This window comes from Mustela erminea, chromosome 20 (assembly GCF_009829155.1).
Source record: "Mustela erminea isolate mMusErm1 chromosome 20, mMusErm1.Pri, whole genome shotgun sequence".
NCBI classification, from domain to species: Eukaryota; Metazoa; Chordata; class Mammalia; order Carnivora; family Mustelidae; genus Mustela; species Mustela erminea.
This window is the reverse complement of record NC_045633.1, coordinates 26072143-26093634: the sequence shown is the minus strand read 5'-3', so window position 1 is coordinate 26093634 and position 21492 is coordinate 26072143. Positions and strand designations below refer to the sequence as shown.

The 21492-nt window shown below is 58.0% G+C and overlaps 1 protein-coding gene across 4 annotated transcripts in view; it reads left to right on the top strand.

Annotated features, from left to right (window-relative positions):
- The window catches only part of MAD1L1 (mitotic arrest deficient 1 like 1), a 314493-nt gene that overhangs the window by 53209 nt on the left and 239792 nt on the right, over positions 1-21492 (top strand). For all 4 annotated transcript variants that reach the window (XM_032326714.1, XM_032326715.1, XM_032326716.1 and 1 more), the window contains exon 10: positions 6912-6998. In XM_032326714.1, coding sequence (XP_032182605.1) covers positions 6912-6998 — 87 coding nt within the window. The remainder of the gene's footprint in view (positions 1-6911; positions 6999-21492) is intronic.

The following is a 21492-nucleotide window of genomic DNA, read 5'->3' as shown; positions in this document are numbered from 1 at the left end:
GGGGTGGGGAACACGGGGCAGGGGCGAGAGGCACCCGGCAGGAAGATGCCAGTGAAGGGACTGGAGAAGGAGTGGAGCTGTCCTGGGAGGACGGGCAGAGCCGAGGGGGGTGGGTGTGGTGGTTGGCAGCCAGTCCCTGCCTGCGGGGGAGGGAGAGCACAGGTGGGGCTGACTCGGGCATGGGGAGCGAGGCTACTGTGCAGAGGTGTTCCAGTGGGGAGGGGGGCTGAGGCTCTGTCGAGCAGGGGTAGGATGTGCAGACCCTTCCGGAGTGTTCCCCATGGGCAGAGGGGGCCTAAGGGAGGGTTGTCCACGGGCAGTAGCTTGTCAGGCAGGCAGTGTGATGGTGGGGAGAGAGGCCTTTGTTTCTGAGTGAGAGCATCATGAATTGATTGTGGGGGATGGCTGCAGTGGGATAGGGACCTGTGGGTGTATGCTGAGAGCCTGTCTCTTAACTGGCCTGCACCTCTCTGTGGGGAAAGAGCCACTTGTTCTCTGTTTATCTGGGAAGACAGGCAGTTTTAGAAGATGTGTGGATGGCTGCTGTCTACCACTTGGCCAACGTGTCACGGAGTAGGGGGAGGAACAGATGACCTTTGTGGGTGCCTGAGGTTTCAGGACCATCAGTGGTCACTTCCTCTGGAGTGTCTGATCTCCAGCTCTGTAGCCATAGGCCTGGGGGCAGCAGGGACAGCCACTGAGGGTGACCCCATCAGAACCTGGTCCACGTCCAGGTCACAGGGAATTCATCCTTTTCTTTGGGAAAACAGTCGCTGCTTTTCCCATCCTGAGACAGCAGGTTTTATCTTAAGTCAGTGCTTGGTGACGTAGTCCCCCCCCCCCCCCCATCCCAGCCCCATGTCCTCCCACAGCTGTGCCCTGTCATCAAGAAATATCTGATTTAATGGGACATCCCATTGCCCCTGTGGCTTTGCAGTCATGAATGTCTGTCCTCCTTTTGGGTTTAAGCCAAGTTTTGTGGTGCAGCGTTTTCTAATCCTGGTTCTGCCTACTTTCTGCGGCGGGGTTTGTCCCCCTATTATAGGGCCCTATGCCTGGCTGAAGCCACTCCCTGGAGCCAGGGCCCGGTGGGCTTTTTCCTGGGCAGAGTGGTTTCCTGGGAAGTGAGCTTGAGCGTTGTCTTATGAATTGGAGTCCTCTGGGTCTCCCGAAATGGGGACTTCGGGCTCAGATGGGAGACCTGGCACCTGCTGGCATGAGCCTCAGGAAGAAGAGCTGCTGGGCGGACGGCCTTTCCTCGAGAGCCCCCCGCGGGGTGACCCCCCCAGGCCCCCGCTGTGCTGTGCACAGCTGAGTTGGCGTCAGAATTCAGCTGCAGAGTGAACAAAAAGACGTCTTTCCTCTTGAAAGCCCACCAGTCAGAGTTAAAAGGCTTCACAGCTAAAGCCAGCGTTGTCAGCAGCAGCTGTCACAGCGTGGGCTGCCGTGGGGACTGTCACTCTCCTGTCATCTCCGAGTCCAGGATCCGGAGGCCCTCTGAAGGCCTTCCGCCTCATCGTGTGTGAAGTGCAGGTCTGGGGACAGATTGACGCTCCTGTCTGAGTGCTCCCGTGCTGTGTCTGGGCCGAGTGCGGCTGGCCGGGAGCGCCGAGCCAGGCCCCAGAGCACTTGCTAAAACATCTCTGCACAGCTGTGGCTCTGCGACAGGCCAGGAGGTCTCTGGAGACTCGGCGCCCTGCCCGTTGGAGGTGCTTTGGCCCCTGTTCTGTGACCTGATGCCGGTGAAGGCTGCAGTTCAGTAATCCCTCCTGCTGGCCTAGCTCCCCGCTCCCTAGCTAGCCACTCACGGCGGGCGGCTGGCGCTGTGGGCATGGCTCTCCATCCCTGGCTCCCAGGGCTTCTCCTGCCTTGTCCCCAGCCATCGCCTCTTCAGGATGCCCTTCCCCTGTTGTCCCCCGCCCCGGGTCATGCTGCGTTGAGCTCGCATAGGCAGCCCCAGGTGCTGTCAGCCTCTGGCTTCTGCTCTCCAGCTGCACGTTTCCAACGACTCTTTGCACGTAGTTAAGACACTGCATGGGGGGGTGTTTCAAGTTTTATTTGTATTCCGACACGTAGGTTATCGTAGGTTAAAGATCCCTTTGACTGCCACTGCTGGTCTCCGCCCTGACCTGGAGGTGCCCCCGGCATCCATTTGGGGTGAATCTTTTGTGAGCGTGCTCTGTAAATACACGCCTGTGTCATTGGCATGTTTTCTTTGAGCCTGGACTTGTGAAGTTGTTGGTGCAGTTTTAGGGATGCTGCCCCTGAGCTCTTTCCCTGAGCACCTGCTGGACACACCTGGTCCTTTGGGAGGAGGAGGGAGTGCTTCTGGAGGAAGGGCTGGGCGGCTGCCTGCAGGCCAGGGGGTCCTGAAACAGTTGTCCATGTTCCCATCCTATGGGCCCCCCCAACAGTGCCGCCTGCACGGCCCCCTTTCCCTGAGACATACCAGGCATCTCGGCCCTGCCTTCTGGGGTCTTCATCTTTTGTCCTCTTGTGCTCTGTGTCCAGACCTGTGTAAGTTGGAGAGCACGGGCAGAGAAACATATACAGACATGACATGTGACATTGTGCACACATGCCGGTCTGCCTCCTTTGCCGCCATTGGTCTGGCCGCAGGGGAGGGTGGCCTGGGCCTCCAGAACGGCGGGTCTCCCTCGGGCCCACATGCACTGTGCAGAGTGTGCCTGGGGGCCCTGACCTGTGTTATGAACCTGGGGAGGCCTGAGTGGCTTCCCATGCCTAGCCCAGCCTTAGTGAGCCGCCGGGACGCCAGCGTGAGAGTGTAGGTCCTGGCATCCTATGGAAGGGCGGAAGGCCCATGGGCTCGGCCCATGAGCTGCTCTGTGAGCCCCCTCACAGATGTGCAGTCTTCTCGGCTTAGTCCCAGTCACTGTGGCCCCCAGGTTCCACCAGTTGAAAGTACAGTTTAGGAAAAACTTCAGGAAACTTTAGGAAAAAACTTTAGGAAAAAATTCTATAATTTGTGATGTTCTCATCAGAAATTATAGAAACTCTGGAGGGTGCCCTGCCTCTGTGATGGGGGCCTGGCTCTTCCCACGTGTGTTCTCCCTGCTGTCCACACAGGCGCATTGCTGGTCTAGTCCATCTGGCTTTTGGCTTTTGCTCTTCTCAGTGTGTGTATTTTTGTAATGAGAAGACCCACACATGTTGGCATTTCAAAATGCTGCTCCCGTCACCTCCCCTTCCTGTTCTCACGTGAGTAGCTCATGGTGTGAAAGTAGCCTGAGTGTGGACGACGGTGCAGGGGCCTGGCCGCCAGCCACCTGACATGGGATGCAGCTGTCTGCTTTGTGCTCTGCGCCTCTGTCACGAAGCATGGGTCATGGAGGTCATGGCCTAGTCTTCTGGGATTCTTTTAGATTTGGACCAAATCCTGGAATCAAATATTTGTATGTCAAATTGACAGAGAACCTGAGAGACTGGTTTCTTTTCTTTCTTTTTTTTTTTTTTTAAAGATTATATTTATTCATTCATGAGAGACACAAAGAGAGAGAGAGGCAGAGGGAGAAGTAGGATCCCAGCTGAGCAGGGAGCCTGATGAGGGCCTCTATCCCAGGACCCTGGGATCATGACCTGAGCTGAGGGCAGATGCTTCACTGACTGAGCCCCCCCAGGTGCCCCAAATCCCACACACTTTAACATATTGATTCCTTATTTCGAGTTGGACCTGGTATTCCTCATTTATGCAGTGAGATGTCACCCGTCACTGCCACTTGTGTCTTGTTTCCCCCGCAGTGTTATGTGGGTTGGCTTGTATACCTTACAAAAACCATTGCAAAGGCTCCCGTGTCCTCTTGCACCGACGTGGCTAGAGAGTGTGCAAGGCTTGTTGGGTGACTGTGCTATGCTATGTCTGGTTCCTCGGGTTTGGGGCTCTGCTCAGAGGAGCCCTGTTGAGCCGCGAGTCAGCTTGCAGTTGTCTGGACGGTGACTGAACCCTGGCCGTCTCTTTCCTTGAAAGAAGGTCCCCCTGTTCTCCATCTCTGCGGAGAGAATGTGCCAGCGTTGGGAGACCCCTGAGTATTGCCTGCTGGTTTTCTGTGCTTTGGGTTGTTAGAGGAAAGCGGGGCCCAGTGCTTGCAGGGGTGACTGGTCAGGACAGTCTGGTTGCAGACCAGAGTCTGGATGCAGCCAGAGGCAGAGCCACAGGTGTCGGCCCCGCAGGCGACCGAGGAAAGGACTGCATGGTGGCCGTGAGCCCTCCAGCAGCTGCAGGCCGGCTGATGCGTGGGCATCATGCCATGCAGTCTTGTCTTCTGGAATTGGGTGTGTGAGGGAAGCAGTCCCTGCAGCCCACATCCTTGCGCCGCGAGGAGGGGGTGGCTCATTTGAATGGTGGCACCTGGAATTCGGGGGCTGGGACCCGGGCCAAGGATCAGCCTGCTGGGGGGTCTGCCACAGGTGTGCCGTCCAGATCTGCATGGCTGGGTGTTGTGGTTTGTGTGGGGATGCTCTGGGAGGGGCAGCGCAAACTCAGGCCACCTAGACTGTGGATGTCCCGCTCCTCAGGCAAGTGGACCAGGTGTGCGTGGCTGGTGTGCTCTCTGGGGGACGGAGGGACGTTGGCTTGCCGCTCCATTCACTTGAATGTGGAGCCAGGCCCCTCGATGCCTGCCTAGCAGTCCCGCAATACTTGGGCATCTGAGGGCCTCTGTGTGAGCATTGGTTGAGAGAGCAGAGACCCAGGATGCTGGGGTGTGTGTGTGTTTGTGCTTGTGCGGGGGCGGCCTCATGTGCACTGGCCTGGGTGGGAGCCCCAGGGGCCGCTGGTGCCCTGCCTGCAGTGGGGTGGAGTGTTTCACAGTGCGTGTTCGGTTCACTTTTCTCCTGATTGGAACCGTTTCAATTTTCCCTCTTTATGAAATTGTGTCATTTCAAAATATGTTCAGAGGAGATAAGAGAGCCTGGGTGAAGGTTGAGTCTGGTTGTTCACTGTGTCTAACTCCTGGCTTTGGGGCCAGATCTGGACCTCAGGACACCAAGCTTGTTTCACGTGCTCCTGACTCTGCCGTTTGGCCTCTGGGTTTCTGGAAGGCGTCTGCCTGGAGGGAGCTGCAGGTGACCCGTCCTTGGTCACCGAGAACCCCTAGAGACTCCGTGGTCATCTGCTACTGGGTCCTGTCCATGGGCCCTTTCCAGCACTTGGGCCTGAGCAGCTGTCTCAGGCAGAAGACGCGGTGCCCATCTGCATCCCCACAAAGCAAGGGCAGGGCCAGGGGCAGTGCCCACGTGGAGGCGCATGCTGGCTTGTTGGCTCGTTCTCATTAGACTCATCCCACGGACTTGGTAACCGTTCATGTACCCCTGGACTGGGTGACACAGGGAAACAACAGCTTGACTATCTCTAGAATGTTTCAGAAAAAAATACCTCTTGGCTTGAAAAGATGTATTTTTATGTCTGTATTTTTAACTCCCCGAGGTTGGGAAACTTGAGGAAGCTCCAAGAAGAATGGGAGCTGGCGTTCAAGGCTGGCTCAAGCCCTCACCGTGCTGGATTTCAGTCTTGCTCAAGGTCCTTCCAGATGATCACGTGGTCTGGGGAGGAGCGCGGGGAGAAATTGCTCCTTTGCCCCATGGTTCTTTCAGGCCCAGTGAGGGGCTGTTTCTCAGGTGGCCAGGAGGGGAGTCCGTGAGGGCATCTGCGAGGGAGAGAGCCAGGGAACACCTGCAGAAAGGGTGCAGACTGCAGAAGTGCAGGTGTGTGACCAGTCGGGCCATACGGGTGTCATGGACTGCGGACGGGTCACAGGTCCTTGAGCTCCTGTTCTAGGAACGGCAGACACTGAGAGACCCTGAGGCGAATGCCGAGTGGGGCAGGCAGGATGGGGAGCAGCCTGGGGGTGTGATGGGAGGGTCCCTGTTCCAGGGAGTGCTGATTGTCCTGAGACCTCTTGAGGACAGAGCACTGAGAGCACAGGGTGAACTGCCGCAGAGTTTGGTAACACTGGGGTGACATGTCCATATCCAGAGGCAAGGCTGTGGGAGGTGGACCCCTGGGGCCTAGTCCTATGGTGGATGCTTGTGGGAGCCGGGCCCTGTGGTGACCTTGGAGGCCAGGGAGAGAGCCTTTGGATCCTTTAGTGACCAGTAGCCATTCCTGTGGTTTGTCACAGCCCCCGTGGCTCCTTCAGTGGCAGAGGAGGCTGTGGCGCCTCCCACCCATGGCCCCATGCTTGGTTCTTAGGCCCAGAGCTCAGCTGCCACTCACGGGCCAGGGAGCCCCTTAGCTTGCTTGCCATGCGCTGTGTGGGGACCACGCCTGCCGTGCTGGGTGTCATCATAGTCTATCGCAGGTGTTCTGCTGCATGCTGGCGTCCGGTTCAGAAGGGTTAGGTGGCGGCCCAGTGCTGCTCAGAGAGGAGTGCGCTGCGAGCCACTCCTGACACCTGGAGGCTCTGTTTCCTCCTCTGTGAGGTGGCGACAGGGAAGTGGGGCTGCTCTGGATGGGAGCTGAGCTGGGCAGCGTGGAGCAGCGTGACCATGACGAGGCATCGTCTGTGGGGGCATCTGCTGTGGCCTCTCTTCCCGTCGCTGGTTCCAGGGAGATGGGCACATGACCAGTGCCGAGTAACCCCCAGCTTCCCTGCCTTTCTCTGCAGGGTGACGCTGGTGGCTCGCTGTTGACCGGTTCTTACAACTGAAGTGGAGTTGTGTCAAATAAGAATCATTTACCTGCTATTACATGGCCAGGGATGGCCTGCGGTTGGAACCCAGGTCATGGTGTGCGCACAGTGACGTGCCACACTGGCCTGGGAGCCACACGCGGATGCCACCCCTCCTGGGTCTGTGACTCCTCGGCTTCTGGCATGGTTTTGGTGGCTGTCCTGTGCAAAATGAGGTCCTTTCCAGGAGGTGGCTGACGCTGCCATGTGTTCTCAATCCTGCAGAACCCCGGAAGACCTGTCCAGGTTTGTTGTTGAGCTGCAGCAGCGGGAGCTGGCCTTGCAGGACCGGAACAACACCATTACCACCAGGTAGGCCTGGCGGCCCGGGCGTGTGTGGGGTGGTGGAGCCCCCAGTGTGGGTGTCCCCTGGGTGTGGCCTAGCGACTCCACCTCATTGCTCCCTTAGCCTTGGGCTGAGTGAGTGGGAGCTGGGTCTGTCTGAGGGGTGCAGGAGGCCTCACGTTTCTGCCACATGCCTGGCTGCCCCTGCCTTCCCGTGCCTGGGGGCCTTGGGAAGGATGTGTGCAGCATCGGGGAACCCTGGCTTTGTTGTGGTGTGAGCTCCAAGTGACCCCCTGATTGTGGGGAACCTTGAGCCCAGGCGGGCAGTGCATGTGTGTTTGCATGCAGGTAGACCTGTGGGCTCAGGAAGGTCCCCAGAGAGGAACAGAGAGATGCCTTCGGTCGTGGGTAGAGGGAAGACCTTTGCCTGGGGTTGCATAGTGAGGAAGGAGTCCCCCTTTTTGGTGGGAGGCCTGGAGGCCAGCAGCTGTTTGACATTGTGCAGGCTCAGCATTAGGTTTTCCCTCCTAACCCCGTGAGGCCAGCACACGCTCCGTCATTACACTCCATCCTGACACGACCCCACGGGGAAGGGCTTGGTCACATAAGCTGCCCCACTCCATGCATCGATCTTAAGTCCTGGGTCCTCGAGCCGCCTGAGCTTTTGCCCTGGTTGACTCCAAACCCAGGGTTTCCTTCCACACCCCACCCGTTTGAGGGTTTGCTAGCATGACTCAGAATTCAGGAAAATGCTTTCTGTGCCATCACTGATTTATTGCAAAGGTTGCAGTCTGAGCAGCCAGATGGAAGAGGTGCCTGGGTGAGGGGTGGTGGGGGGGGGGTGAGTGCTTCCCTATTATCTCTGGGTGCAGCCCTGTTCCCAGCACCTCGGTGTGTCCCCAGCTCGGCAGCTGTCTGAGCCCTGCGTGGGCTTGGCGGGGTGTGTGTGTGTGTGTGTGTGTGTCTGATGGTGTCTCCCTGCTTACGTCATGCTTATGTTATAGGCTGCTGGGGAGGAGCTCGGGCCCCACCCCCCAACCCCCACGGGGGTGATTGCTCAATCTGGCCCCTTCTGCAGCCCCCTTGTTAGCTCAGACGGGACAGTGGATGCAAGGGGCTTGTTAGGAGTCATGAGATGCCCTACCACTTCAGCAACCCTAGGGGTCTTAGGAGCTCATTGCCAGGAAAGGGGGCAGAGACCAGATGCTTCTCCGTCAGGCTGCCCCTGGCTTCTGCTGTGTAGTTGGCCTCCTTTCTCTGGGCTCAGGTGACCCATCCGCAGGCCAAAGGAGAGGCCTCTTTCTCGGGTCTCCACTTTGGAACAAGGAGGCCTTTGGAACAAGGACCCCTGCCAGCAGATGCCCCTCCAGCCTCATGGGCCCAGACACAGAACTGTTCCAGACGGGATGGGGTCCCTTGGTCTGCGGCTGGCCCACTTCCGTGGGCCTCTGTAGGGGGCCGACCGCTGAGTGGGGTCGGGTCCCCACGGGCGAGTGGGTCTGTGAGCAGCCGGCCTCAGCCTTGTGTGGACGCAGGGTCTTAAGGGCTCACTAGTAGCCAGAGGGAAGGATTTCTTATTTGGGGGGTTGATGTCACTTTGAAAATTGGCTTTTAGAAGCATCTGGTTGTGTTGGACATAATCACGTCAATTTAGCTTAAAAACCTCAAACGATAAAGATTGCCTTTTGCTTTCAAAGCTACTGTCAGATGAAACGGGTGTTAAGAGTGATTTGAAATTAAAGCTTTTACATTTTTCCAGACGATCTTCACTTTACTTTGCATTTGAAACAGAATGAACTGTTCAAGGAAAGAAAACTTGCCTTCGTTTTTCTCAGGCCAAACCCTGAGGTTTTGGGAAGGCTGGCTTTCGTGTAGGGGGAGGTGGGGGCAAGAGCCGCTCCAGCCACATGGCCCCGACAGCCAGCTCACTTGCGGTAGTGAGCGCAGAGCTGACCTTCCCTTCTCCATTCTGGGAGTAGCCATCTCCTGTGGTGGTACCTTGTCCACCTCTCCAGACCCCTGGCTCCCCTCTGGGAGCAAGCTCACATGTGACAGATGGCCGGGCAGGCCCCTGATGAGGTGGTAGGGACCCTGTGATGCGAGGCCCTTCCTGATCAGCACGGAGAGGACTTGTGTGTCTGGCATCCTTCACACTGGCCAGCTGCCGGGCAGCTGCCGGGTCTGTGGGTTGTGGCCTTGTGTGGGGGGCTGGGAGCCCTGGTGAAGGCAGGACAGTCGACTTCATTCCCTGTTGACTGGGGGTGCCGGGGGCGCCTGGGCAGCCTTTGGAGGAGGCTGTTTCTTGGTGAAGGGGACTTGAATGAGTGGTGGGAGGGCAGTCCTTGCTCATGTTGCCCGTCCCCCTCTCCGAGAGGTGGTGCCCTTGGCTGTGCGTCTTCCTGGCAGCCCACAGGTTGATGGCTTCCCTGTCATCCCCAAGCGGGACTTGAGATCGGCATATTGGTCATAATTCTTTGTGTGGCTCTTTCCTTGCTGTTTGTCTGCAGCATTTAGGCCATCCTCGCAAACCGTCTGGAGTGTGATTAGGCCTTGTCATCTTTGTCATCGTGTGTCTGTGTGAGTTATGGTGCTCTTGGGCTGTCCTGAGGCCAGCAAGGCCGGTGACGGCCACAGAAGATTCATGATGACTGAGGACCTGTTTTCTGTGCATCGGGGTGGAGTTCATGCTGCGCTAGGAGCTCCAGCAGGTCCCTGGCTCTAGCTCAGGCTGGCCGGCCACTGAGTTGCTGTGTGTCCTTGGACAGAGGAGTCAGCCTGTGCTTCCTGTCAGATGAGAAAGGTGATAACCGTCACGGAACTGTGGCGCGCTGAGGAAGAAGGCTCTGTCAGCGTCAGGTAGACCTGTGCCTGGTCGGGGACAGGGCACGAGCGGCCTCTGGGGTATTTGAGGACATGGTGACGTGAGTCGTCTCCTATATGTGCCCAGAGGAGGCCCGGAAGGGGGTGGACTTGGGGTTGGCATGCAGGACTAGTGACATCAGGTGAGAGAACAAGCTGGGGGCGGGTAACCGTGAAGCATGAAGACCGGCGTGACCTTGTCTGTGTGTCAATGGAGGGTGCACGGGAAATTGCCTTGGACCTGGTGTGTTGAGGAGCTCGTGGGGTCCGAGAGAGGTTGGAGAGGCCGTGGACAGTCAGAGACGTAGGCATGCTCAGTGTCTCCCGTGGACTCCACCCCGGGCTGCTGGGCGCCCGAGCAGTGCCGAGGTCCCGCTCGGCCCGGAGCTCCCACTCGGAACTCCGGCATCTGTTCCCACGAGGCCCGATCTCCCTGCGTGGGGCTCCTGCTCTGATACGTTCTGGTCTGCCGAGTTCCTTGTATGCCCTGCGCTTGTGCCGCAGGCTTTTTGGGGCAGGGATGGCATGTTGTGTGCGACGGCGTCCCCGGGGACGCAGAGGACATGGGTGAGGAGCTGCTCAGTGAGGGTGTGTCGGCTGAAGGAATGAATGAACAGCCCGACTGAAGAGGCACAGTGATGGACCACTGGCCGGGTGAGCCCCGTGGGACTGTGCCTGGCGGTCGTGGGGCCCACCAGCTGGGCTCTGGGTGCCCCCTGCTGGGCTGGCTGGAGTACTTCCTGTCACTGGGAGGGCCCGGCTTTGCCTCGTGCCTCAGTGCTCCAGTTCCGGGACTCCCCGGGGCTCTGTGATCACCTGACTGGCCTTCATCAGGACCAGCCCCACAGCTGTTCCCCTCCCCAGGCCTCACTCTGGTCTTAGCCAGGACTATCTCTGCAGGAGCATGTCCTGGGGCTTTCCAGGGGTGTGGACTGGGGCCCTGTTGGTCTGGCCAGCTCCCGGTGTTGCTCGGTGTAAACGGGCTTCAGTGAGTGGTGCCGAGGCAGCCCATGTCTGAGGCCTTGTCTTCACACGTTCCTTGGTGGCAGTCTGTAGTGGTGCATCTGTTCCACAGACACCGGAACGTGCCTGTGAGCTCGGTGACTCCATCGACTGGGACCCTTTCCTCAGGCTGGGCTGGGCTGCGTCAGCTTGCGCTGGTCACAGTGCTCACACGGTGGGAGGCCCAGACTCCCTGCCGTGGGTGCATCGAGACCTGTGGTGCTGTCTCTCTGGGGCTGGGGGTGAGCTGACCCCCAGCACACACAAACAGTGTACAGCGTCGGGGGCTCCCATGTGGAGGGAGGAAGTGATGAGATTTTTGGAAGCTCCAACCTTTTCGGAGCCTGCGAGTTAGTCATAGTGACATTCGTTCTTGTGCTATGTCCTGGGCACTTGGGAATCTTCCTTGGGTGCTTGCTTCCATGCAGAGGTCAGAGCCCAGTCTTCTGCTGTAGACCATGCTGTCTGTCTGGGGCAGATAGCTATCAGTCTAGGGTAGATCGGTTGTCTGTCTGGCTTAGGGTGGCCATTTGGGGTAGATTACACTGTCTGTCTGTCTGTCTGTCTGGTGTAGACCACACCATGTTGGGTAGACAGGCTGTCTCTCTGGCTTAGGCTGGCCATCTGACAGAACTTCTGGTGATGCTCTTCTCCTGTAGCTATGGAGCCCTTGCACTGTGGCCAGTGTGGGAGAAAAACCACATCTCTAATGTAACATTAAGTGGTCGCTTGTGTTTGGTTTGTAGCTTCCGGGTGTGGCTGCATGGCCTTAGTCCAGGGTCTAGAGTTCAGCTCTGCCACGTGCCATCGGGACCAGTCCTTGAGGGTCCCTCATCTAGAACATGGAGATGTAGCAAGCGCAGGAGATGGTTTGGCCCCTTGTGGGGTCGGCACGCGGGTTAGCTGGGACAATAAACCTACGTCCCTGTTCCGGCTCCTCGCTGATGAGCCAGCTGTCAGTATGCAGCAGGTGTTGTCACTTCGTGCCCCCGTTGTCATCGACAGCCTTGTCTTCCTGTTGTGATGATGACGGTCTTGGCACATAAGAACTCATGACCTTCCTTGTGGCTGCCTAGCTCTGTTCCTTGGTGCCCTTCCTCTGCTGGGTTCCCTCTGTTCCTTGCCTATGTGGGCTGTGCTCTGGATGGCAGCTCTGGGTCTGGCTTTGTCCAGCCCCCATCAGCTTCCAGAGTGTGGTCTGGCTCCCCCTCACTGGGCTGTGCCCCTGCTTCTACTTCCCCTTCCACCTCTCTGGGGAAGGGGATGAAGGGGATGCTTCGGGGCAGCCCTGGCTGGAGGTGGAAGGACAGCTTTCCGTGCGAAGCCCTGGCCCCTTGCGACGCTGGCTGCCCTTTTGCTGTAGCCCCTACACCCTGGTCCATCCCCTCGGCTACACCGGGAATGGCTTGGGCTCCAGACCCTTTGCACTCGTGACTACACTTCGTGGCCAGCACAGGCTGGCCGTGGCTTGGCGAGGGTTTCACGGGTAAGGTGTCAGAGTGGGTGCCGTGCTCTTGGGCACCACATGGTGTCCTGCTGCTGTGCCTCACATCTGCGTGGGTGGCCCTGGGCAAGAGCCCCTCAGTTGGCTGCCGTGACTGGCAGTGTGTGCCCCTCTCCTTGACTCTGGGTTGCTCCTTATGCCCCATATGTTCAAGAATCCAGGACTCTCTTCCACCACTGGCTGCCATCTCCTTCAGATGACGAGGGCTCGTGGCAGCATTTCCCACTGGCTGCCTCTGCCGTCCCTACCGCCTTCCCTTGGTGTCTGCCCCTGCTGACTTCTCCACCCCCTCCCGTTTCCACCGCCTCTGCCACACAGCCCCCCTTCAGCAGCGGGACATGCTGTGGCCGCCTCTGTCCCTGCTGGCCCTGGCACTTTGCTCAGGCCGTGGCTGACTTGGAATTTCTCTGTGGCTGCGGCTGACTCGCTCCTCAGGGAGACTTCCCGTTAGACTGCGTGTCCTGTAATTAAATGTGTCTTCGTCATGTACTTGCTCGTCTACCTTGTCCCCAGGCTGGGTCTGGGTGGTTGGGGTCGCCGCTGTGGTTCTGGCCAGAGCAACCTGGGGCATGCAGTGAGTGAGTGCAGTGCTGGAGGTGTGAGGCTCGGGGGCTGGGGGTGCACAGGCCTCACACGTTCACCTGGCCAGGCCCTCTTGACTTTTCAATCCACCAAGATGACAGGCGGTTATCTTGGCTCTGCCTGCAGAGCACCTGAGTCCAAGTGCCGGCCACGTGGGTGCCAGCTGTGTCCCCACCCGACTGCGAGGCTGGCCCTAGTAGCACTTCCTGCCCCGCAGGGTCTGTGTGCAGAGGAGCCTCTTGAGATGGGCCTCAGACTGTCCCTCGGGCAGGTGCATATGTACAGGACCCTCTGGGGCATTCTGTGTCACTCGCCAGTAGGCTGTGGTCTGCTGCTGCCCTTGGGGCCTTGCCTTTCTCTACTGTCCTTGTCGCCATCGTGTCACTCCTCCCTGTGCCCAGGGCCTCACCTACCTCATGCTTCTCACCTCCTCTGTCAGGAAGTCACAGGGCTCCTCTCTGTTCTAGAACATTCTAGCATTGCTCCCTGATGGAGGGCTAATGCTTCTGGTCTTCATGGCGGCCTCTGTGTGTGTCCATCCTCACCTTTTCCTGTGGGAGAGTCCATCCTGCTCAGGCTGCAGCTACCCCCTGCCTCCGAATGTTGTTTCTGTGCTCTTCCTGGCACTAATCTGATGCGTTGATCGACCACTTGATGTGTGCCTGGTGCATTTCTCCGTTTGAGTGTGAACTCCATGAGAGTGCAGGGACCGTGAGCACAGGATCGGTGCCCAGGGCACATCTGTTCAGTAAAGAATAAGTGTCTTTTTCTCTTTCCCCAGGATACATTGTCGATTCCCTGAGCAGTGGTGTCTCTGTGGGTTCTCATGTCCTCACCCCTGCTGATGAGGATTGGGTGTGAGCAGAGACATCCCCCGGCAGTGCCTATGATCCCAGCCCTTCACCTCCACCTTGTGAGGACTGGGGGTCAGCGGGGACGTCCTGTGGCAGTGCCCACGATCCCAGTTCCTCACCCCTACCTGGCGAGGACTGGGGGTCAGTGGGGACGTCCCCTGGCAGTGCCTACGATCCCAGCCCCTCCCCCCACCTGGTGAAGACTGGGGGTCAGCAGGCATGTCCCCTGGCAGTGCCCAGCCCCTCACCCCTACCTGGCGAGGACTGGGGGTCAGTGGGGATGTCCCCCGGCAGTGTTCCTGTCCTCGTCCTTGCCAGGATTAGGGGATGGGGGGATCACTCACTGGGACCTCTCCTTTGCGAGTCCTTCATCAACCGCTCCCTCTCTGAATCTGTGGAGGCTGCAGCGGTGGGGCTGGCTGAGTTGGCACCTGTCTTGTGCGAAGTTGGCCTGGAGCTTGTCCCCTGGCTCCTGCACCCCATCTTGGCCATGGTGCTGCCAGTCCTCACTGTGGTCTGCTCTGCCCCACACTGCGGCAGGCCAACGGCTTAAAGCCAGTCATACGACGTCCACTGGAGAGTACATGTTGCTGATTTTCTCTACAAAGTGTGTTTTGTAACCCGTTTCATGGTAGCTGGGAAGGCTCCTCCTGCTCCAGGTTTATGGCTGGTGCCCAAGGGGAGACAGCCTGGTGTCCTCAGTGCAGCTGTGACCAGGGTGTCGTTCTGCACAGGCGGGCATCGGTCACTGAGATCCCAGCTTGGAAAGCATCGCACGCTGCAGCCTGGGCTGCCTGAGCCTCGAGGAACACTGACTGCCAGGGCAGTTTGGGGTGGCGCAGGAGGGGGAGCTGTGGGTAACCCTGTGGGGGCGGGGTGTGTGTGCATCTGGATGCACGTGTGCTCGCACATGTGTTCTCGTGCTGATGCCGAGGCTCGGAGAAGGAAAAGGTGTGGGTTCCAAGAGGAGACGTGGTTGCTTTCTAGCCACGAGGTGGATCGGGATCGCTTCTGGGGGCAAGCAGGTTTTGAGTCAGATCAGGCCAGATTGTGAAAAATAATAATGACCTGAGAACGGCATATGTGAGGGCCGAGGGGGGCTGCCTGCCTGGCCTGCTGCGCAGACCCCTCACGTCTGTCCTGGGAGGACCTTGGCTGGGGTCTCCTCCAGCCGTCGGCCTGCAGACTACATTTGGGCGGGCACTGAGCCCTGTGTGGGGAGCCGAGGGGCTTCTGGCTGTGGGAACCCCTGCCTATGGTTTCTGTGTCCTGCTTCTGTCCCTCACCATCCCTGTAGTCACCCGCAGGCTGGCTCCCAGCAGGCTGGACCATGTGGACGTGTGTCTGCTAGGGTGCTGGGGTGCCTTGCTGCCCAAGCCAGGCTGACGACCAGGGAGGCCAGACCTGAGTATCGGCCCATGGGGTTGAGGCGTCTGTGTGGGCTTCATTTTCTTTATACCCCATACCGGGGTCATGACACCGGCTGATTCGTAGGGTGGTGGTGACCAGGCAGGCACCGAGCACAGCACCCGGCCGCTGTCAGAGCTCAGTGAAAGGCAGCCTCCTCCCTTGTCCCAGCACACGCAGCCCCCGTTCAGGATGGTCTTGGGTCTGGCACACACATGCTGATACTGGCCTGTCTGCAAATCAGGGCCTGTCTTCTTCCCTGAGCCGTGACATGTGGACGGAGCCATGGCTGCGCCCCAACGCTCTGTCACCTGAGGGGACATTAGGACTGGGCCTTGGAGGCGGTTGGGGTGGAGCACGCGTGTCCCCTTGGGACTGCTGCCCTCCTGCTGTGTGGGGTCTGCTTGAGGGCTCTGGCCAACTGCTGGGCTGCCCTTACTTTGGTTTTCGGACTCCCTCCCTCCTTGCTTGGAACTTCTGGCAGGAAGGAGAGAGCCCAGGAATCCCTGCGACAGTCGCGGCTGAGCAGAGGGACCCCGGGCCTTCCAGCCCTCGGGGCCCAAAGGCTGCTGGCACCTGCCTGCAGTGCCCGTGTTCCGACGTGAGGTGGTGCCCACGGCACTGGCAGCCTTTCTCCCGCTCAGTCCGGTCCTCCGAGCTTCCCCTGGGGCCTCCCCAGTGGGAATACCAAACCTATAAATTCTGTGGCCGGTTAGAGAGGGTAAGGGAGGGAGGGGGAGAGCGCGAGGGCTCAGTGCTGGGGGGCTTCTTCTCAAGCAGCCGTTTCTGGGTCTGCCGGTTGGCTCCTGGCCGGTGTTGGTGGGATGTGCGGGGCGGCTGCAGGCCTTCTGCTAATGTATCTCCAGCTTGGCCTGGGCTAGGTAGGAGTCACCTTCATCATCTGGACTGTAACCATCTGGCTTCTATCCCGGAGACTAAGGTCCCCTCCCCCTAGGGGACATATGGGTTCCCCAGGGAAGTCTGGGCTCATCGGCAGACGTTGCTGGGATTCCTGGCGGTGCCACCCTGGCACAGGGCAGCTGCCGGCAAAGGGGCAGGTTTGGGAGAGTGGCCTCGGGGGGATGACCATAGGGCCTTGGTCGTGGGACGTGCCCTTTAAAGACCAAGGCTTCTGATGAGCTGGACGGCTTGCGTGTGCTTTGTTGTGCGAGAACAGCAGCTCTCACGGGCTGTGCACAGTGGGGGTCCATGTGCGTGTGGTGGTCCATTGCCATGGTCGGTGCCCTCTGTGGCTGGAGAGCTCGCTGGCTCTTTTGCCATGGCCTCCGTGGTGTGACCTCCAAACTGTCACCCAACTCAGTAAGCGCACAGAATCCCCTGTGACATGTAAATGTGCATTCTGGGCTCTCAGACGCCTCATCTTCAGCCAGCTACCAGGAGCACGGTTGTGGAGTTGTAAGAACGTCCGTTCTGCTTCAGTTCCTCCTGCTGTCAACAGAGAGGGGCCTGGTCCCTGCTTTCTTCTCCGGACCTTATCAGAAGGTCCTTGAAGTCCCGTGAGCTCCCTGGACATAGGATGGCAGAATTTTCTAAAGACTGGCTCTGTTGTGTTGGCAGTCATCAGCCTTGTGCTTCTGGGGCCCTTCCTGTGGATGCACTTAGGGGTTCTGCCTGGAGGTGGTGTGTGTGTGTCACCGCGGGCCCTGCCAGCGGAGGTCTGTGTCTGGCCTCTGGGCCCTTTGCTCCACATGCAGACCTGCTGGTTCTGAGCCTCCGCGCGGACTGTTCTAGCCGCTTCCCTGCTCAGCTGGCGTGTATTTGCTTCCCTCTGCTTCTGGGCCAGGAGGGTACCTTGTGCTCGGTTCTCCCAAATCTGAGGCTTAGCTGGCCTGTCCTTGGGAGACAGAGCCTGTCTTGGCTGGGCTGTCCCAGCTGAGGGGGAGCTCCATGTGCCCCCCAGGCACTGTCAGTGCGCCCTGCTCTGGCACCAGAGCGGCCTGAGGTTGTGCCGGCAGGGACACAAGGTTTGGACCTGTGGTGCTGCAGGGACATAGTGGCAGAGTGGTGGTTGTGGGCAGGGTGTGGGGCAACAGTGGTCCGGAAGAGCAGGGGTCTGTAGCGGAGGCCAGCCAGGAATGGGCAGGGCAGGGTAAGGAAGGGTAGGGGTTGGCCAGAGTGTGGGATGGGCTTAGCAGAACATGGGGTGGGTAGGGCAGGCTGTGGGCTGAGTGGGCAGGGCCTGGGCATAGGGTAGGGCAGGGCGAGGGGTGGGTAGGGCAGGGTGTGGGCAGGGCGTGGGCGCAGGGCAGGGCTCTGGCTGCTCCTCAGGGCTGAGCCATCCTGTGACCTCCGCTGTGGCAGCCGGCTCGCGTTGTCTCTTGTCAGCAAGAGAAGATGCCATTAATACTTCACGCCCAGACTGTTTTCTTACGTGTTTTGCATTTCCATATTTAAAATGGAATTTGCATATTCATGGTCTTTTAAATAGGTTTTTATTGTTCAGGGATGTGGAAATGGATAAAATGTGAAACTCCTCCTTTTATTCAAGCACTGGAAGGAATTTTCATCCCTAAAATGAAATCCGTTTCTGGGCAGTTAGTTCTGTAACAGTTGCCGTAGGAAAATTACCCTGGCAGCGGGGTTGTCCTAGGTTGGGGTGGCTGTGCCTTCGGCAGGGACTGGGCAGGGTGGGCCTCCGGCCTGTTCCCCAGTCTGCAGCGCGGCCCAGGTGTCAGCCCCCTTGGGGAGAGCAAGAAGGACAGGCACCTGCCCTCTCCCTTTGGTTCTCTCCCAACTGGGAACTTACCTTCCTCCAGGAGCCAGGGACAGGTCACTCATGTCCCTTTGGAGACAGAACATAAGGTAAACAAGGCTCTGGATTTTAGAAGGGGTTGAGCCCTTCCCTTTGGACCTGGCAGTCTCACCTGGTGGGCCAGCCATGTCCTCAGTGCCCATGGGGGAGGTGTCCCTGTCACTAGAGCCCTGTGCCAGCCATGGACTCGCACCCAAGGTAGCTTGTGCGGGCCCAGGGCCTGGGCCCAGGGGAGGCAGCTGCTTCGCTGCTACCCGCCTGGGACAGGGACGGAGCTGGCCGCCCTCTCCGTGCCATCTCCCCCTCCGTGGAGAGGGATTATTTCAGGGATGTGGGAGGTGCTGGCCTGGAGCTGGTTGAAGACGTACTGGTATTTTCATTTCTCTGTGTTTGGGCCAAGCTTCTGGGACGTTTGGGTCGAAGGGAGTTGAGTGGAGACCCCGGACACTGGTAAGGAGCAGGGTGCCCAGGATGCCCTTGGCTCTGGGGTTTTGCGTGGGGCCAAGCTGGGCTCCAGGGCCGTGGAGGGCTTGAGAACATGCAGAGCTGTGGCTGCGGTGGCCTCTGCTGTGGTTTGTTGTGTCGCAGACACAGGGCCAGACGGGGGCTCTTGGCAGTCCGGGTAATAGAAGGGCCTTGGAGCTCCCAGGGTGACTGAAACAGGGCAGGGAGGTTTTTTTCCGCTCTGGCCGGGGCTGCTGATGGAACCCGCCTGATCGCAGAGCTTCCTGCTCATTGGACTCTTGATTCTTTTAACATGGAATTTTTTTCATCTCAGAGAGGCCTTTGTAAGTCTCATATAGAGGTCTAGAACACACGATGATGAACTTTCAAAGTTTTTATATCGTCAGACGCACAGTGCAGAAACAGCAAAGCTGAAATGAGGTCTTACGTCTGTTGTTGAGTCTGTAAGTGTCACTGATTATGAGGCTGGGACCCAGCGATTTCCTCGCCCAGGGTCACCTGCATGGCTCTGCTCGAGTGAGGCTGGGCTGCAGAGGACAGTGGCCATCCTCCTATCACAGGGAGTGTTGTGAGTGCCGGCAGCTTCCATCAGGGTGGCATTCCGTGCCTAACTGGGACTCGTGGACACAGTGACAGAAGGTACAGGTGTTGGATCTCCCCATACCCAGACTGTCACCCTGGCCCACACTGGAACCCCCTTGGCCTGGGGTCTCTGGGTGAAGGGACCACATCCAGTTTCTCCCTGTTGCTGATGGGGGCTCACAGGGTGTGTCCTTCGCCCCACTGGCTTCTGGTATTGCTGGAATGACAGTCTGTCCTGGCGCTTTTCTGGTGACTTCCATGTGCTCAGGATAGGCTCAGAGATGGGGATGGGGTCAGCTCCCAGGGCAGACAAATCATCTTTAGTACCCCCTACCTGTCCAAGAATGTAGGTGTCCACACACATTGGGACATGACTAGAGGCCGGTGATACCTGAATGTTGTTTATTGTTGGTAAGAAGGAGATAGTGAGAGATCTTACAGAGCCTTGAAACTTGCAAAGGGACTGATGTAGACGCAGCCACTGGCCCTCCCTGCTTCCCCTGTGGCAAGAGCCAAAGCAGGTGGTCAAGCTCCTGGACTCACCATCCCATTTCCTCAGCCCAGGGCCTCCCTCTGGGAGGAAGACTCAAGGCTCCTTGTTGACACATCTCTCAGTTTCCCGATGGCCTTGTGCGGACTTGATGAGCCGTAGAGCCTGCTTGCCACTGGTCACTGTAAGGAGCGAACCTGGGAATGTGCCTTCAGGTTCTGGGGGACAAGTGCAGGTTAGCAGTCCTCTGATGTCGTAAGGCAATGTCAGTGCACTTTCGTGGTGTTTGGCAGTGCATTAAAGCCTGCTCCGCCTGGTAGCCTAGCCCAGAGGAGGCCTGGGGAGGGAGGCAGTGCTGAGACGGTGGAGGACACGGCCTCGGACACAGCCCGGACACTTAGCTCAGGCCAGCTCGTTTGGGAACAGTGGCCTGTGGAAGGCATCAGTTGGCACACACATCTGCTGGTGCCTCTTGAGTGGTCTCCCTAGAGCCTGCTAGAAACTGGATAAGGCAGAGAGCACAGAAGCATGTGCTGGTGCCACACTGTGAGGGCACCAGAAACTTCACACACGTCGTCCTCTCTGCCCCTCGAACCACCGGCATGCAGAACACTGTACCCTACGTGTGCGCTGGTCTCACTGCACGGACCTCCTCCGGGTTGGAGCTTGGCCATGCCCTCAGGCGCATCTGGCTTCAGACCCTGGGGGGCTCTCATCATTTCGCCTCTCATCGGGCATTGATTTTTCAATGGCTGGCTTAACTGCAGGTCGCTCCTCAGGGTCACGAGACCTTTCTTCCTGACCCTTGTCTGATACTTGAGGCAGAGAAGTGGTTTAGTAGACTCGGGAGGAAGAGCAGCAGTGATCTCCTCACGCGTGGGCAGTAATGGTCAGTCTGTTGTCAGGCGCCGGACACCTGAGGGCACCTGATTGCCGTGGCTGGTGCCACAGACCTTCTGGATGAAGTGAGCAGTGGAGGCCTGCGCGGGAGGAGCTTTCCTGCTGCCTGGACAGAGAGAACAACAGCGAATCCACCAGACTGGAAAGGCGCTCCCGGTCTTGTCCATGCTTCCCGAATGCCAGAATCGCTCACATTACAGGCTGGCTGCTTCAGAATTACGTGCAGGGAGATACCCCGAGGATGCAGATTTTTGGGATATCTCTCCAGAGATTCATAGTTAGGACTCTTTGTTAACTACATGCTTTGTCTGAGTTAGGACACGATGCCCTCGTATTGACCGTAAGCATGCGCACGTTGTGTCTGTGCGCTGGGGGGTGAGAGTCCAGCATGTTATCTGGCTGCGGCTGGACCCCCTGTCTGCCCACGCTTACCACAGGCCCTTGCCTTGCCATCTTAGGAGTCTTTTATGCTAAAAAGTTATGGAAAAAAGGAGCTTTTGTTTGTAAGGGTTCTGTTTTTCAGTAGTCAGTTTTTGGAAATAAAATTTTAAAAATTATTGGTAATATGTTTATAATTTCCTTAAAAGGAACTCATCACTTAACAAAAGATATATTTTCTGAAACAGGAGGTGGTGAGAAGAATGACATTGTTTTACATTTTTACACATCTTTTTAATGTCTGCTAAATGGAAGACGGCTGGATTCTCATATCTGCTTCTGCACTCAGCCTCTTGTGCTGGACTGTTCTAGCTGGAATATATGAAAAAAATCTGGCCTCATACAGATCTGTATGTGGAAGTGGGAGAAGCTGGGAGGTCCCCACAGCACCTTGGTGCTCAGAAACTCTTCATGATTGGGGAGGGGGTTGCTGGAGGAGGGGGTGCAGACTGTCGTCTGACACTTTCTTTGGGTGGTCCTGCCTTTCCGTGTGGTGTTGCTGTGAGTTTAGAGGGCATCCTGTGATGTTTTGCCATCTGAAATTCATGAGCACCAGTCATGGAACATCCGGGAAGACTTCCCTCGTTTGGTTTTTCTCAGGAAGCTGTTACTCCTACATACCCCAGAGAGGCCTGTTTTGCCCCATGTTGGGTGTTTGAAGGAGG